Below are 17,769 nucleotides of genomic sequence, written 5' to 3' on the forward strand. Positions count from 1 at the left end.
AATGTCAATTTTGTGTAGTCAGCCTTCAGTTTCATCAACCTTCAATCAAAATGATACCAAATATACAATAGTGGGTTGGAAGACTATGAGTGCTGATGGACATGCGCTATGCAGAATACAGCAGAGCTGGTGGAAGGCTGCGGCGCGGGCATCGGCCCACTTGTACTGGCAGCTTTTGTCTGTGAGGCGGTGTAGCGGGTTTGCAATGGTGGCAAAGTCTTTAACAAACCGCCGGTAGTAAGATGCCAGGCCCAGGAAGCTCCGTAGCTCCGTTACGTTACAGACCAGTCCTTTACTGTAGCCACTTTGGCCAGATCTGTGCCCTCAGCACTCACCACAAAGTTGTTTCTTGCCTCAGCAGATTGCACTTTTTTGCACTTTATTAGATATTTATTAGCCTTATTTATTAGACTTATTGGTCTTCTGCTGCTGTAGCCTATCCGCTTACAGATTTGACACATTGTGTGTTCAGAGATGCTCTTCTGCATACCACTGTTTTGTGTGGTTATTTGCATTACTGTCACCTTCCTGTCAGCTTTGTCCAGTCTAACCCAGTTTGACCCTTCTCCTCTGACCTTTCTCATTAACAAGGCGTTGCCCATAGAACTGCTGCTCACTGGATGTTTTTTGTTTTTCACACAATTCTGCAAACTCTAGAGACTGTTGTGCGTGACAATCCCAGGAGATCAGCGGTTACCATAGGCTAAAAGTGAAGGAAACTTAAGGAAAATTAAATGTATTCCCCTCTAAATGTCTTATGACTGCTGCTAACATAAAATTGTTATAGGGCTTTTGCTGTGGAGAGCTGGCAGCAGTGATCTTACCCTCTTAAGGATGGTCCCATGACTCATTCTCCCATAAGCATTAAGATTCCAGGAAGCATCCAAACCACTACACACAAACCGGCACAGTCAAGAATAGAAATCTAATTGTCACATCATTTACACATCTCATTTTACTTATTTCCACTGTTATGTTTTTCAGGAAACCGCATTTTCGAAGGTTCATTAGGGACTGCCATATTAAAGCTAGAAGATCCCGTTTCATTATCGCCTTTGTGTCTCTATATGGCCCATGGGATATTTGGTCAGATACAGAACACTGTGGAAGAGCAAGCGAGTTAAAATGAAAATATAATAGCACATGCCAAAATAGCATGAAATCGATAGACCATATTTTGTTCTGAGAATGTCTGTTTACACCACAAACATATAAGGTAGGCTATTAAACATCTGCCACTGTTAGTGATATCAAAGAAAGTAAATACAACATCAAACATTATTCATCCATGGGTACATTGGCAACTATATTATAAACTGCAAGCTATAGTGTGCTGCCATGAGGATACACTTTGCCATTGTGATTATTCTTGATTATTTTTTTATTTAATGTAAAACACACTTTCAGAGATGTGATCGAAGATGTCACAATTGTCTGATTATATTTCTTCTCATTATATATAGACTAATACTTGGGCTGAGTTAAAGACGGGTGAGTGAATCTTTGAAGAGGCAGCCAGCTAGTGAAATGGACTGTGGTGTTCATCAAGTGACAGTATTGCTCATATTCAGGTCTCAGCAAGCAGACAGTATCAGTCAGGAACTGTGCAGGGGTTGCTGAGGAAGGAAAGCAGTGAGCCCGAGCAGCAACGCAGATGGTGCAAAGGCCAGCGCGGGTGGCATCCTGAATGAGCGTGGGGCTGAATCTGATGGTGCAGGGCTGCATGAAGGATCCCGTGAGGGATAATGGGCGGCACTGTGAGCCACCTGAAAGTGACGGGTGCGAGGATGGCGGTGTTGTAAACCGCCACAGGCTGCGTTGCTACTAGCCTCCGCACTGCTGTGAGGGCCTAAGGGACGAAATCTCATCACCCACGAGACTCTGAACACCCCAAGGGACAAAATCTCATCACTCATCGTGGCATGCTTCAGTGACATCTCAAACCGGATGACTAATGCAACTTAATCTCAACCTTGCACCTTGCCAATACCTTGCTGAATGTCCTGCTGTAAAAGATATCTCTATTTCCCATGGTAACAGCACACTGCCTGCACCCTGGTGAGCAAGGAACCAGTAGACAATAAACTAACTCAGCAATATTTAATAATATTGGAGCTGCATATTCTCCAGTATCTAAATGACCCGTTCACTTGATTCAGCTCTTTGTACTTGTATATTGTAGCCTGGAATACTGGACCTGTCCACTCCAGTACTTCTGCATGCTTCACCAGATCTCTCAGCATACACACTTAGGGCCCATTCCATTTCATTTCAGTCAATTTAGGAAATTAACTAAGATCCAATCCACAAAATGTAAAATAAACTGTAAAATACCCATAATATCCAGGACTGAAATTAAATAAACCCCAACCCTCGAATGTATGATGCAATGCTCTGCTGCTCAACTTTAAATGCTATTGCAGGCCTATCCGGCATCAACAGGGACAGCTAACTTTTATTGCTGTCTACAAACCCTACATCTTCAGTTCTTGCTCCACAGGGCTTATGTTCCAGAAGCAAAAAATCCATTGACTTTTTACCTTGACAGATTAATGTGAAGTGCTTCTCATGCATGTCCCAAAATTGGATGAGCTCGAAACTTGGCCGGTTGAATCATCGACCATAAACAAAAATTGGCAATAGCTTTGAAAAAAAGAAGAAATTGTGCTTAATTGAAAAAAGGCAAGGGCACAATTTTAGAAAATGCATAAATTACCGGTCCTTTAGAGCAATTTATTATGAATCATCAAATTGCAGAGGTAAATTTATCTTAGTTTATTTGTCAAATTGTTCTAGAACCCTGCCCACATTTCCACCTTACAGGCTCTGACCTCACATTATCACCATAGGGACTGAGGATTATGGTACTGTAGTATTCAAAATACAAAACTAACCAAAAACACAATGGATTGGTTTAACAGAAACAAATTATGCTTAGTCTGGACTAAATTGAGAATGGAGAACCTCCATTCAAAATGTAATTCAATCTGAGACTAGGCTTAATCTGGCCCGGTGTCTCCTAAACAATGTTGAAACATTTGTAAACCAGGGCCTTAACATTAATCTACAGTATCATAATGTGTAGATTCTGTGTCTGTAAAACCTCTTTGTGAGTCTTTTGTGAAAAGCACAATACAAATCAAATTTAATAGAATTGAATAATCCAGGAGCTTCCCAATATTCTGTGTTACGTACTCTGTGATGCTTTGGTTACTGCTTAGAAAATCTACATTCTGGAGAATCTTCTGGAACCCTTAGCCTGACTTGCATTTCCACTCAAAGGAAGTGGCTGCATAACTGTAATTAAGGCGTCTCCCAGTCTTCACTGAATACAGAGTGATGACAGAGGGAGAGTGAATGTGTGCTTTTTAATTCATGCAAAATTCACCTCTGGCTGAGGTGCAGGTCTCCCAGAGATGGAATGGGTAGCGGTTTTGCATTCTCTGGTCTACATATTGTACTGTGGAACAGAATTTACATTAATTAGGATTATCTGACATTTTTATACTTTGAAATCAATGAGGAAGGATGTAATCACTGTCACTTTGGCCATCTCCATTCACTCTTAATTGACACTGCAGTCAATTCTGAAACAGGTTTAACAAATAGATTTATTCGTCACACATGGGGACTTTGAAATTTCACAACTGTTGCAGCAGTTGGTGCACTGTTATTTTTTTATACCAACCAAAATTCTGTCAAAATAATGTACCATCTCGCAGATGATGGGACTTTAGCCAAGCACCAGAAAAAAATTAAATTGTAGATTCTAGATTTATTCAAGAAAATGACCACTAAATTAAGTAAGCATAAATAGATTTTTTATTTACAGTTCAGAATCCCATCATATAAAAATAGCATCTATTTACAGTTTTTTTTTTCTTTTGGGTTTTGGAATTGACGTGCTCCCTTCTGTATAGAATGAGATCATTCAGATGTTATGAGAATGGTCAGAACCGGCGGGAAGTCCTCCCACTAGAGCCGTTGCTCTTGGGCGTGGACACCTCTTTACAACAGGCCTGACATTTTCAACATGGCCCCTTGGTCAGGGAGGAAGTGTGCAGTGTCTATTCCTGAGTGCAATCAACATGAAGCGTTTGTTCCATTCCACTGGAATGCTGCCCTTTGGGGAAGGGGTTCTGGAACAGGTTGGCCCCATTGGTGCTGCGGGTCTCAGTTGAAGTTGAATTTGAAGTTGAAGGGTCCGGAGCCGAAGGGGTTGAAGCCCTGGAAGGAATCCCAGCCTCCGTGGTGATGGTGATGGTGTCCCCTGCCCTGCTGACTTTCTGGGTCCAGAGGGTCCTCGCCCTGGTCAAACTTACTCCTCTTCTCTGTGGAAACACAAACCCGAGAAGACAGTCACACTGGGAAGGCACTGAGCTGATTGGAAAGAGGGCTACAGGTACTTCAGTCATTAAACGGCCTGACTGATGCCACTTTGATTATTTGAATAATCAAAGAAAAGTCTTCAAACCAAACCAATCATATAGTTACATATACCTTGTACATCTGTTCTATTTTAATATCTTAACGTATGAAGCCTATATGGAAAAATTTATAAATCATCTTTTATCAATACATCTGAATATATTCCAAGTATGAAAATATAATAACTAAAACACTAAAATTGTTATTCTGCAAATTTCCTTTCATATAAATATATATTTACAGAAAGGCTTAAATCTGATTGTCTGAACTGGTTAGTGAATTCTTCCTTCACACACCATTTCATTATGCCTGCCAGCTGACAGAACACCGTATTTAGCACCTTACAGCAACTGAATGTAAATGAAGTGGTTAAAAACTCTGTGGTAGAAATCTGTGGTTTTGTACAGTACCATTACCCCACAGACATCAGCATTCATCAGGACCACATCAATGCCTTTTCTCAGCAGATGTTTAACCCCTTATGTATCACCCCTTTTCTTGATACAAGCTTAAAAGTGACATATCCAAAGTAAAATGCTGACTATTCTTGAACCCTTTTGACTATAGGCATAGTCCTGATCTATTCTGAAAGTTTGTTTCCTAATAAATACTCCAAATATAAAAAAGAAAAAAAAGAAATGCAAACACAGTGAAAGAGGGAGCTGGATACAGATTATTGTAGCTGTGGCTGGTGCACTTAGAAACACAATGGAGCCAAGTCACAACACTGGACAAATCCCTTTTCAAATTTGAGGACAATCTCACGAAAATGAATTAAAATATTTGAACGAATCTAAAGAAAGAAGCCTTCAGAATCCTTTCTCCAAAACCTGGGTCAAATACGTAATTGTTTTGGATTCAAATAGTTTTCTAGGCTTTTCTGAGCTTGTCTGGTGTATTTGAACCTATGAAACACTCTTGAAACGTGCAAACCCTACCTTCTGGTCCTCTTGTTTCTACCAGGCAATATCAATTGAGCACAGAAAAATATTTGAATCCAAAACAATTACATATTTAACCCAGGTCTGCTATCCCCCTCCGTTTTGCGGGAGCTGCGTTTTGCGGGAGCTGCGTTTTGCGGGAGCTGCGTTTTGCGGGAGCTGCGTTTTGCAGAGCTGACAGGAATAGCTCTTTAGCACTGCAACTCTGATAACCTTGCTGGGCTCTACCAGTCTGAAATGAACAGAAAGATGTCCATGACAGCCTGGGTGATGGGATGAGCCTTAGAAAGACCTTACCAGGGTCTGAAAGAACCTCTTTGGCTTGGGCGATGTCGATGAACTTTTTCTCCGCCCTCTTCTTTTCTTCGGGGTCCTGGAAGTTGTCAGGATGCCACTGCTGAGCTAGCTTCCTGTAGGCCTTAACAATCTCCTTCTTCTGTGCATTCCTGTAAAGGCATAAGACACTGAAATTAGACTGCCCTAGCTTCACTACTCAGCTGGGTTTTCAGCAGTTCCTGATCAGCCATGTACATCACTATCTTGCCTTTTTGATCTTTTCTTATTACCAACCAAACCCTCTCCCTGATGTGAACATACTGTAACTTTCAAGAAAAAGACCCCACCCACTGGGTCCATACCAGACCTGGGGCAAGTACATAATCATTTTGGACTCAAATATTTTTCTGTGGCATGATGCAAATCAGCCAACTAAGAGGACCAGAAGGTGTGTTTCGCGTTTTGAGAGCATTTCATCAGACAAGCTTAGTAAAGTGTATAAACATATTTGAATCCAAAGATAATTACATATTTGTAATCCAGAGCTGCTCCATACACTGTACATTCCATACAAACAATATAATTATTGAAATAAACTAAAAAAATGGCAACATGTGCAAAATCAAACTATTAATTTTATTTAAAAAATTGATTTAACCAAAATCAAGGTTCCATAATTATTGGCACCCCTGGTTTAGTACTTGGTGCACCCACCTCTGACAATGATAACAACTTTTCCTGTAATGCTTAATAAAGTTAAGCAACACATTTGGAGGGCTTTTGGACCCTACAAATGTGTTTGGATCTCTCACATTCTTGTGTTTGTGCATATAAACTGCCCTCTTCAGTTTTAAGTGAGCTGAATTGAAGAGGGCAGTTGATATGCACAAACTCAGGAATGTGAAGGATCTTACAAGGATCTGCAAGAGGAATAGAGGTACAAAATCCCTCCAAATAGGTTCCTTAACCTTGCCAAGCATTACAGGAAAAGACTCTATGCTGTTATACTTGCCCAAGGTGGATGCACCAAATACTATATCAGGGGTGCCAATCATTATAGAACCTTGATTTATTAAATACATGTTTGATTTTGGTTGGTTCCATTGAAACATTTGTAAAGTATGTATATGTATAAAACATGTATTTTTCACATTCTAGTTTTTGTGAATTTCCAGGCAGGGGTGCCAATAATTCCAGAACCCACTGCATCACCACTTAAACCCCTTGCGATTGGATCTTTGGAGAAGACGCACCTCTTGACTCCCAGGATCTTATAGTAGTCCCTTTTCTGGGACTGCTTGAGAAGTCGCTGCGCCCTCTCCAGCCCCTCCTTGATTTGCTGGTCGTTCTCGCTATGCTCCCGGGCACTCTCAAAGTCTCTGATAGCTGCAGAGGCAACAAGATGGCCATAAGACACACATCCATACTGCTGAATGAAGCCTCGCATAACCCAATACAATGACTTTCACAGAGAAGAGGAGCAGAAAAGTAAAGGGGGTCAATCAGATCTGTAGTACAGTATCCCAGTCACATTTATTTTCATTAACAGTCTGCCCCACACATGAACAACTTACAGTAACAGGACAGAGGGGAATAGCCTGTTCACCTGCACAATAAGCATAAAGCCCATGACTACTCTGACACCTGCTGGTGTATGCAAGCTTCTCACAGTAGTGCATCAGATTCATGGTTTATACAGCACACCTACACAAGGAAAATGCTATGGCTCATTTGAAATAATTGCTAAAAGTTAAGTGCTACAGAGCCCTCCATAACGTTTGGGACAAAGACCCATCATTTACTGATTTGCCTCTCTATGCCATTTGAGATTTGTAATAAAATAAATCACTGTGGTTGAAGTGCACATTTGCCACAATTAAAATCTGACAATCAAGACATAATGGGTCTTTGTCCCAAACATTATGGAGGGCACTGTAACAGTTACACTGACCGGTTTCTTTTCCAGACATTCCAAACACCGATAGACCACTGCACAGATCAATACAAAGGAATCAACAATTCTCAATGCTAAAATTAATTATTTTCATTGATCTTTCTTGTGACCATTATACTATTGTGTGAGTGAAGACTTCTAATCAATTCCTTCATTTTTACCTGACACCACAAGGTTTAGATTTCAGTCTCAATTCTGCTTCTTCATTCATTAAAGGTCAAAACTAACAAGAGGAAAGATAGAAAGGCCGGACAGTAATATGGCATTTCGAAAATGTAACAGCTGCGCCTGTCCTTCTGAAATATTTGTGCTAAAAGAGAATAAATTATCTAAATTTAAAAAAAAGAAGAAAAAAGATCAAGCAAACCGAGCATGTACAACATGACTGACACCCCGGAAAAGTAGCATTTGCTTCTGTAAAAAAAAAAAAAAAAATGATTGTGGCTCGGGTATTAGGCATCTCTCATTCCCCAGTTGCCGTAGCGACAAAAGCTCCAAGCCGCTGGTTGCATGGCAGAACATACAAGTTCTGCAAAGGTTTCCAGCAACTTTGCAGAGGGTTTTTGAGGCCGCGTACCTGTCAGGCACCTAGCCCACGAGAGAATTCTCTGCTAGTGGCCGGCCACAGGTGGTGCCACAGAACACCTGGGCTGAGAGTATGAGGATGAACGTGTGTTGGCACCAACACCCTTCGATCCCATCCCATTTCACTCATGGCAAGCTGCCATATTCGGCTCCAGCTTTGGCAGAGGAATAGCCTTGCGTCACCAAAAAGAGTGATGACCGTATCAGGAAAGCTGAGAGGGGAAGCTGCTAAACCTTAACATGTTTCTGTGTCGTGTGCACCACTGTGTGACCAGCTATTACTAACACGAACCGCATGCTGGGATACCAATTTGGCAAACATGTATAAAACTGTGGGACCATATCAGGTGATTTTCCACACCAACTTCATCTAAGGCCTGACTACTGCCGGATGGGTTTGACTGTAGTTTTTAAATCGCTGCTTTCAGCTATAAAAAGTGCATCATGTTTTCATAGAATCAGTACAGCTGGCCGACTAGAACAGCTGACCTGGACTGCTCCTGGTAGCCAGGGTTACTGCAGATCTATAGCCCAACAGAGAGCATCATATTAACAGCTTCCTTATGGCACTTCATGGAAATGCTACTGAAGGCTATATACACCTAGTGACCACTTTATTAGGTATCTATTTTTTAGACTTATTGGTCTTCTGCTGCTGTAGCCATCCACTTCAAGGTTCGATGTGTTGTGCATTCAGAGAGCTCTTCTGCTGTGATTTGCTGTAGTTGTAACGTGATTACCATTGCAACTACAGCCTCTCACCAGGGCAAAAGCCAACAGGCGGGTTTAGGAGAAGGGTCTCACCTTCCTCGTACTGCTCGTCTTGCAGGAAGGCCTCAGCTCTGTCTTTCAACGCATTCACATTCTGAGGGTCTGAACTTAGGACTTCACTACATACTGTAATAGCTTCAGTGGCTTGCTTGTCCTAGAGGGAAAAAGCAACAGTAATCAGAGATAACAAAATGGACATGTATTAATCAGATTTAACTGTACGAGCAGCTGTAAAATACCAGGCAGCTAATGAAAAATACACTGGGGCTTGTGGCCAATCGTAAATGCTGACGTGTGTGCTGTAAATAGTTTGGGATATTGACACTTTTATTGGACTAGTACAAAATAGGTGGAAATTGCCCTCTAGGGAGCAAAGTGGAAAGGGTTAAATGGACAGATATCTGGCTCTGGGGAGATGCATTATGAATATGGGCCCAGGTGAAGGCTCATCAAACTGTACCTGGGACAAACAATGGCAGATCCGTTCCTGGGCCTGCTTTGTGTAGTGTGACACGTGTGGTTCCGTTTTCATCACAGACTCATATTTGCTGATTGCGTCTCCAAACCTGACCAAAAGAGACCAAAGTATCAAAATGTCACTCCTATTCCTAAAAGACCTCATTTTGCCGCAGCAAACATGGGAACATTAACCTAAATGCTCCTAAGATTGTTTGTGAAATATATTTTCTAAAAAGCACTCTCAACAGAAACACAATAACTTTCAGGTTTTTACACAGACATTTTAACTTAAACCACACATATTTTACAGGACACTGTTTGACTGCTAAGATGGGGGTCCACAGAAAGAGCCATTTTGTACTTGGTTTTGAATCCATCTTTCCCAATGACAAGCTTCTGGGGGTAGCAAAGCCTGCTTGCCTCACTGACTGTAGGAGGTGGTTTAAAGAACCTGCTTCAGAATGCTTAATTGAGCTTGTAAGTGCTTCACACATCAAAAACTTGGTAAAATGTTGAGTTCCAAGACGAAAGCATATTTTTTAATCACTAGAGAGAAGGGATAATGTCAGCTCTGGGTACATATCCACAGGAGCTGCCTGGAGAGAGAGAAAGTGTCACACACCTCTGCTGTTGAATAAGATCCTCTGCAGCAAGTATCTGCTTATTCAGCTTCTTCACCTGCTTGTACTGGCTGAAGCACTGCTTGTGGTCCGGGTCCAGCTTCAGACATTCACGCACCTCACTGAAAGAGGAGAGCCAGCACATAATGGGTTGCTTTCATTATGGTTTTTGGAGGGTTTTCTCTGGACCCAAGTATCGTTGCTGTCTAAATCTGGTTTGTTTCGGTTGCTAAACTGTAGCCTGCTTTGCAGCTTGTGAGAAATCAAAGCTCTTCATTCCAATTCCACAAAAGTGTTGGTATGAGTATTTACATATCAGATCCGTTCAGAGTTAGTGCAGTGTTAAACCAAACTAGTGGTGATGAAAGAAAGAAAAAGGGTGAGAAAAAAATGCACTCTGGTCTGGACTCCATAAAACAAAGTAAATGTTTAAATGACCTGAAACCGAGTCACGGTGACTGCCAAACCTGCCGGATTCAATGGGGTCATCTACATCACACAGCTGCCCTACGACTGTCGTATTAGACACGTGAAGTCTTACGTGAGAGACATCTCATGGTCGCCCAGCTGATAGTAGATGGTGCTGAGCTGGTAGTAGGCCTGAGTGTTGTCGTTCTTCAGTTTGGAGGTGGCTTTCAGGTCGCTGATTGCTTTCCCCATTTCTCCCATCTGGATCATGCATTCAGCCCGGAGCTCCCTGGAGCTCACGTCCCACACGCATGTCTGCAATGGGGGGCAGCAACCGTCATGACACTGCGTCGACTCCTGATCTCGGCTAATAACAGTCAGGGGCTGTTTCACTGGGGTCTTGTAGGTGGTTTATATAAGGCCAGTTTATTGTCCTGCAACAGCGTCACTGTGACCACCAATGTGCAATGGATGTCGCCGGTCTCAGCGACATTTGGTTTATACTCTGGAGACTGTAGTGCGTTTATCCTTTTTACTAAGGGCTACGACCACAGACTATGTCAGGCGACAATAGAACGTCCAAACGATTTCAGTCGAGCAAAACTCTGTTGCTGGACTACTGTATAAACTGGCCTTCACAGTTAACTGATAACTGAAAGTGAAGCAAAAGCAATTAAAATTGCCTTCTGATCACTTCCAATGAAGTAACTCCCTAATTGAGTTGGAATGAAAAGCAGAAAGATTTGAATATTCAGAATATTCAGTGATACCGCATTGGCAGATAACAGAAGTCTGAAATAATTTCCCAGGACCTGGTCTTTTGTGCCCACACTGGGAAGTGGCAACAGAGAGGACAGAGATGCACATCCTTCATCACACAGAGTGTGCACCGGCACTGCTCACCTCGATGACTGTGTCCAGGAGGACTGCAGCTGAACTGTAATCCTTCCGCGCGAAGTCGTTCTGTGCCTGAGTGACCAGCCGCTGGATCTCGTCTGACTTCATTAGCAGGGCTTTGGCTTCGGCTGCGTCTTTATCGCTGGGGCTGGATTTCAGCTGTAAAGCAGCACGAGGGCACGGATGTTAGTGGAGTAAGTGGGAAGGATCGCTTTGAGGCTCAGACACGTTCGTCGTTTTGTTCTGCGATAGCACCCTGGACACGTTTTTGGAGAACAGAGGGAATTGTGTGAACTCCTGAAAACAGAAATGTGACAGTACTTGAAGACTGAAACACTGTGTTTGTTCAATTACTTGCTCAGTTGCAAAAAAACCACACTTCAGTACAGTAAATGACCATATATCCAAGCCAGTGTGGCACAAACTCCAAAAAGGCCTCACATTCCTCTTCTGCAAGCTCAGCTCTAGCAGGGAAATTAATGTCTTTAAATGCATTTATAAATGTGTACATTTCTCAAAATAGCATTCCTGAATATATATTTAGTAATATATTTAGTAATACAGTGGCACAGCACTGAGGGGAGGTACTTTAGGGAGAGCTCTCAGATACAGTGAGGATGTGTGGTAGAACCAATGTGTTGAAAACCTTGAAGACCATCAGCACTTTCACATGACATACAAGAAACTAGGGCAATACAGTACTGATGGTGATGGGAAAGAAAGGCTTCATAATAACACAAATTGGTGAAGCCCTCAGATACAACCTCACTTGGGCTGCTGTCAGATATGCAGTAGATACTACACAAATTGTTTCTCCTGAATATGTTTTCCATTGAGTTCAACACGAAGTTGGAAGCAGAAACAATTCTTGTAGTATCTACTGCATATCTGTCAGCTGCATGATGGTCTGAAGTTCATTTGATTTCTTGGACCCTTGACGACCTAGCCAACAAACGCGTTCCATACTGTACAGCATAATTTACAGCTGAATCTGGACCCACCCCCCAATTCCTATTTCCATTCAAATGCAAAGAGCACAGACATCAGGAAGTCATGAATTGTTTGATTACAAACAGAGAAAATAAAATATTAAAGCAGAAAGAGACAAGGTGACCCCAAACTTTTGAACGGTAGTGTATTTCTCCAAAAATGGGAGAATTCATCTGAATACATTATAGAAGACTTTCCACAACATGAGCAGCCTCTTAAAATCTTAATTTTTACGCACATTTTGAAATGTCATGCTGCTTCTGCTCACAAGGTACATTTTTTAAGAACATAAGTAAAGTACTTTTACAGCACATTTGCACATAGGGTGATGGCTCTGGAATACTGAACCACAAAATTAGGCAAAGGAATGAAAAGCCATTTCTATCTCCTGGCAAGGTTACATTGCTAATAAAATGTCTATATGCGTTTCATGTTCATTCAAAAAGGTTTCTATGTTGATGATTTTAGTCATTTACTTTCAGTACTTTGCTGAAATGTAACATTATTTAAAAGTGCATTTTGAGCATTTACTGCTTGGTAATACATAATGGTGGCTAAATGGAGTTAAACATACCCTGGGGGGTTCTTTCCTTTTTAAACAGGCTCAAGGAAAACCTTTGAGCAACTGACCTCATTTTCACGGTTTTCATCCAAAACCATGTGAATACCTTTATGCAGATATCACATACAAAAGCTAATTGCATAGCAAAGAACTTTCCAGTTAAATAGAATTGCAAGAACATGACAGCTTTGTTTCTCACAAAACGAGATTTGAGGAGGATTTCAGTTCATTTAGACAAAATGACTGCCTGCAAACCTATTTTTCCTGTTACACTTTACTGACATCTTCTGGCCCAATATCACACCATCAAACTTTTTCACAAATCTTTGTTCTCCTTTTTTTATCAGCCATGGGCTCTTGGGAGATCCACATGAGCAGACGTATTGCTGTTCACTCTTCTCTGCAGTGGGCTTCTGGGTATTAGACGAACAAAAGCAATCCTCTCTTTTATCCGAGAGCCTCCAGGGACCATTTCAATTCGGTTACATACCACTTTCTTGAAATCTCCTTCAGCTTCATCCAGCTTCCCTTGTTTCAAGAGTAGATTTCCCCTCTGCAGTCTTGCCTGGGGACAGACAGAGAGACAGAGAGAAAGAAAGAGAGAGCAAGAGCAAGGAAGTTTAGGTTTGATGTTATTCCGAGTCAAACACAATCCTCTCTGGGACAGACTGTAAAAAACAGACAATTCTAGATGTTGATCAAGGGTTTATGGCATTGCAACTTAAAATAGAGCAGTTTTTTTACTGTAGACCTGGTTAGAATGTCAAGCATCTTGCTTCTCAGCAAGGGGATAAGGATGAGTATGTGTGAGTTTGTGTGGGTGGGTACTTTTGGGATTAAGTGAGGTGTGTGAAAGTATTAATATTACTTAATGATTCATTAAATTTTACAGCAACAATAACATAAGCTTTCACAAAATCAATTTTTCCTTCAGCTTCAGCATAACCTTGGTGGCAATATAAAGATGAAGCAGAAAATGACAACAAACTTTTGAGTATAATGTTAGCTATCTAGCTAATATGTACCTACCCATGTGATGTTTGTGAAACCCTGACCGGGCAGAACTTGATACCAACTGGATCTAGGCATTATCTAAATTGTTATGAGAGTTTTCAGAAAAGAACTGTAGGTTTCACTACCTTTCAGTGGTTGGCTTTTTCAGTTACACAAGTCTAACCTATCTCTGCTCCCATCCAATGCTTTGTCCTGGGGTTGCCATTAAAAATTTCAAATTATCCATCACTTTTTCTTCCATATTAAAATAACAATAATCTGTTGTTGGCAGTTCCTGCTGGCAGTACAACGAGGGAACATATTATGTAAATTTATTAAGCTTGTACTAGTGTAGCACTGATGCTGCTCATTGCTATTGCTAACAGAGCAAATGTCCAGCATACAGTAACACATTAAAAAAATAAGGGGCATAAATTACCAGTAAACAAGACTGTAAAGCTCTAGGTCTTCTATCTAACAACTCACAAATAAAATGTACATACACGTTTGTGTTTTAGAGAGATTAATGTTGAAGACTACTTCTAAAATTGTCAACCTCTAGCGTAAACATACTGCTAAACCACCATTAAAACGTGTTGCAACATGCTACCTCAACTCACCGTCATGCAGACTAGCATGTGTCCTCTAAAAACAAGGCTAATGGCTGCTACGTCTTCCTACCCTATGCAAACGGCTGTGGAGGACAGCAGTGCCACTAGTACAGGCATACTGCAGGTGCTGACAGGCAAAAACCACAGATGTGAGTGTGATGGGCAATACTCTGCCCAGCGCCCACCAAAACCCTCCCTCCCTTAGTGAAGCTAACGGCAGTTGTCAATCATGTTGTGGAGTGCCCAACCAAGCTCCGGCAAGGCCAAGATTGCAGCAAGGAGGATTGCTTTAGCTGGCCGTACTACCCTGGAGGGCCAGTTCGGTGTTTACAAAAATACAATGCAACATACAATGGGCCTAATGGGGAGTAATCTAGCAAAAATGTGGCAGTTAAGAACTACTTACTGCTGTAAAGTCTGGTTTGAGTTCAATGACTTTGCTCAGATCTGGCAGTGCAGATTTGGACTTTCCCATTGCCAGGTAAACAGTTGCTCTTCTGTAATATGCCATGTAGTTTTTTGGGTCCCCATCTAAAGAATACAAACCACAAAGAAGTGTTATGGAAAATATATAAACCCATGTAAGACAACTACAAAATGTTTTGAAACATTGACTTTTTTTCTAAATCAATTACATGTATTGTTCATTGGGTTAAGTTGACAGCATAAGTGCTTTAGTAATTTAAAAAGGCTTAAAGATGGCTGCATTACATATGGCACATGGACTGCATTTATATAGCACAATTGGAGCGATTGCGGGTTATGTGTCTTGCTCAGGGTCACTTCAACAGCTGAGCTAATGCTGCCCCCTAGATGCACATTAAACTATGAGCACTAGAAAGAGCCTGTGCCCTTCAAATGTTCTTAAACTTATAATGACCTCCTTACAGCAATATTCAGTCAGACCCCCATAGTCTACAGATACAGACCTACTGCAGCGTGGAAATGGGACAGGGCGTCAGCCAGCTGTCCAGCAGCCAGAAGCTTTTTCCCCATCTCCAGATGATTCTCTACATCATTCTTCCCACAGTACACTCCTGAAACCAAGAAAAACAACTATAATACACGTGACTGCAATAAGTGCATTATTAGTGTGGGAAATTGGCTTCATTGTGGACTGTTACAGGGTTGTTTCACAATCAAATTAAAAGAATACGTCAGTTGACTTTACCTTATTTTACCCATGCATGTAATGTGCAATTTGCAACCATTTAAAAAATGTTCCCCCCTATTGGCATGGCATATTTAAACAAAGACAAAGCTAACTATATTAACTATAAAAATTCTGAGAATAGAGCTAGAGGAGGGTATTAACTTGCACAAATAAGACAATAAAATGTTGTTTATATTTTGAAAAGCAAGTGTTAATGTAGCAACCAACAATATGCCGTTATGTGACTGCTTCACATTTGAATGTTTGGCAACTTAATTTAAAAGAGTGAAGGCATAAATAAATTCACCCACTAAATAAAAATCATAAAGAATAAGTTCCACATATGACAGGACTTCTGTGGTCAAATTAAAGCACAAATTCTATGGCAAGCCAATAAGCCCTTCTGAGGAATAATGTAGGCTAATTAAAATAACAAAGCCAATACACACCTCCCTACAATATTTTGTTCATTGCATAGAAATAAACAGTGACCACTATTAGGTAGACCTGTACACTATTTGTTAAGGAAAATATGTAATCACCCAATAGCAACTCAATGCACAAAAGCAGACATGGTAAAGCAGACGAGGTGCCAGACGGGTGATTCAAATAGGCTAGTATAGAAACTGTGAAGGTTAATGGCCAGACTGGTTCAAGCTGACAGTAAGGCCACAGTAACTCAAATAACCACGTGGTATGCAGAAGAGCATCTCTGAACTCACAACATATGAAACCTTAAAGTGGAGGGGCTACAGCAGCAGAATACCAGGACGTCGAAAGAAATACATTTAAAATACCCATTAAATTGATCACTGGATGTAGATCTCCGTAAGCACGTGGTACCCGGCCAAGAGGTCAAGGTCAACCGACATGAATTGCATATAAACATGGTGACGGATGTCTGAAGCAAGTACTTGCAGGCAAGTTAGATTTTCGAAGTTGTCCTGAGCAATAATAAGTTAGCAAAATATATCGTGATAACGGTAGTGCTCCTGTCATTGTCAGCTGACCCAAACAACTATTCCGATCCAATGGTCTTTTAGCAAGCCACACAAATGTGTATAGCATTTTGTAACACGGTTCGTCTGGATTTATACATGTCTTTGTTTGAGATGAAGTTGAATCGATATTAACAGAACACGGTTCGTTTCTAGTAGACAGAATGGCTCGGTGATTATGATGAAACCGAAAACAGAGCTGGAGATAAGTCATGTGACATAGGGACATGCCGTCACCAAGTGTGTGTGTGACGAAATTCACAGGGTTACAATAAGGAAACGATAAAACGTCGGATTGTTCCGAGAATAGAGATGCACATTATTCCGAAGATAAAAAATGATCCGGCGCACAAGCAAGTGTGATATGTCAATGCAGTACTACCGGCTGAAAAGCGCTGACATATTGACAAATTTAAACGCGCTTACCTTCGTATCGCAGGTCTATCAACACAAGAATGAAGGGAGCATAGCTTAAGAGTTTGTGCGCAATGGGGTTTATTGTAACCATAACTGTTACTAATTAATACATATACAGTCTATTTAAGTAATACTGTCACAATATCTAAAGTCTTGGACAGCTGTAACTCCACCGAAATTTCGCTGCGCTACCACATGCTAGACAGACTTTAAGTTCATCTGTAAGCCAGCCGCTTGGTCGTGGGTAGTTCTCATTGGCTCTTTGGAAGGAAAACTCCGCCCTTCGAGTTTGGTTCAACAGCGTCGAGCCACGGCAGCATTAGAACCTGCGGCGTGTCAGTTCTTCAGTATGCCATAGTTCTATGCAAGAACGTATACTAATAGCGCAGACCAGCCATATTTTTTTGTTTTAACACAAAAAACAAAATAACCATTAAAAACTAAAATCTTTAAATGAATATGACGATGAAATATTATTATTGTTTATTGACCATGATTGTTATTATTATTAGAATGTAGAAATTTGTCAATCCCCCAATATTTTCATTATGAGACTTCTGGTTGAGCAGTGTGTCTCACCCAAAGCTTGGGGAGAGAGACATGTCAGCTCCCAAATATTTTCATTGTGAGCCTTGATGTTGACTATGCGAGACTAGCTAGTAGCAGTGCATCTCCCCCAAAGTTGAAACCTATGTATATGACCATG

The 17,769-nt window shown here is 41.1% G+C and overlaps 1 protein-coding gene across 1 annotated transcript; it reads right to left on the minus strand.

Moving 5' to 3' along the window:
• Positions 1 to 3,593: 3,593 nt before the first annotated feature.
• dnajc3a (DnaJ (Hsp40) homolog, subfamily C, member 3a) lies at positions 3,594 to 17,304 on the minus strand. The gene is made up of 12 exons (XM_061235022.1): positions 17,073 to 17,304; positions 15,425 to 15,532; positions 14,902 to 15,026; positions 13,382 to 13,456; positions 11,346 to 11,498; positions 10,576 to 10,757; positions 10,037 to 10,156; positions 9,416 to 9,521; positions 8,989 to 9,109; positions 6,899 to 7,031; positions 5,667 to 5,815; positions 3,594 to 4,331 (listed from the first exon to the last, which is right to left on the minus strand). The coding sequence occupies exons 1-12, from the start codon at positions 17,152 to 17,154 to the stop codon at positions 4,174 to 4,176; spliced, it is 1,512 nt and encodes a 503-aa protein (XP_061091006.1). The 5' UTR covers positions 17,155 to 17,304; the 3' UTR covers positions 3,594 to 4,173.
• Between the last annotated feature and the right edge of the window lie 465 nt (positions 17,305 to 17,769).

Source organism: Conger conger, chromosome 3 (assembly GCF_963514075.1).
Source record: "Conger conger chromosome 3, fConCon1.1, whole genome shotgun sequence".
In the NCBI taxonomy this organism is placed as follows: domain Eukaryota; kingdom Metazoa; phylum Chordata; class Actinopteri; order Anguilliformes; family Congridae; genus Conger; species Conger conger.

What these genes read in the sequence shown, in the direction of transcription:
- dnajc3a (XM_061235022.1), bottom strand. Translation starts at nt 17,154, where the DNA reads ATGGTTACAATAAACCCCATTGCGCACAAACTCTTAAGCTATGCTCCC. An exon ending in TCAAACCAGACTTTACAGCA is followed by an intron (nt 13,457 to 14,901) that starts GTAAGTAGTTCT and finishes GTCTGTCCCCAG; the next exon opens with GCAAGACTGCAGAGGGGAAA. An exon ending in AGAGGTTCTTTCAGACCCTG is followed by an intron (nt 4,332 to 5,666) that starts GTAAGGTCTTTC and finishes GTGTTTCCACAG; the next exon opens with AGAAGAGGAGTAAGTTTGAC.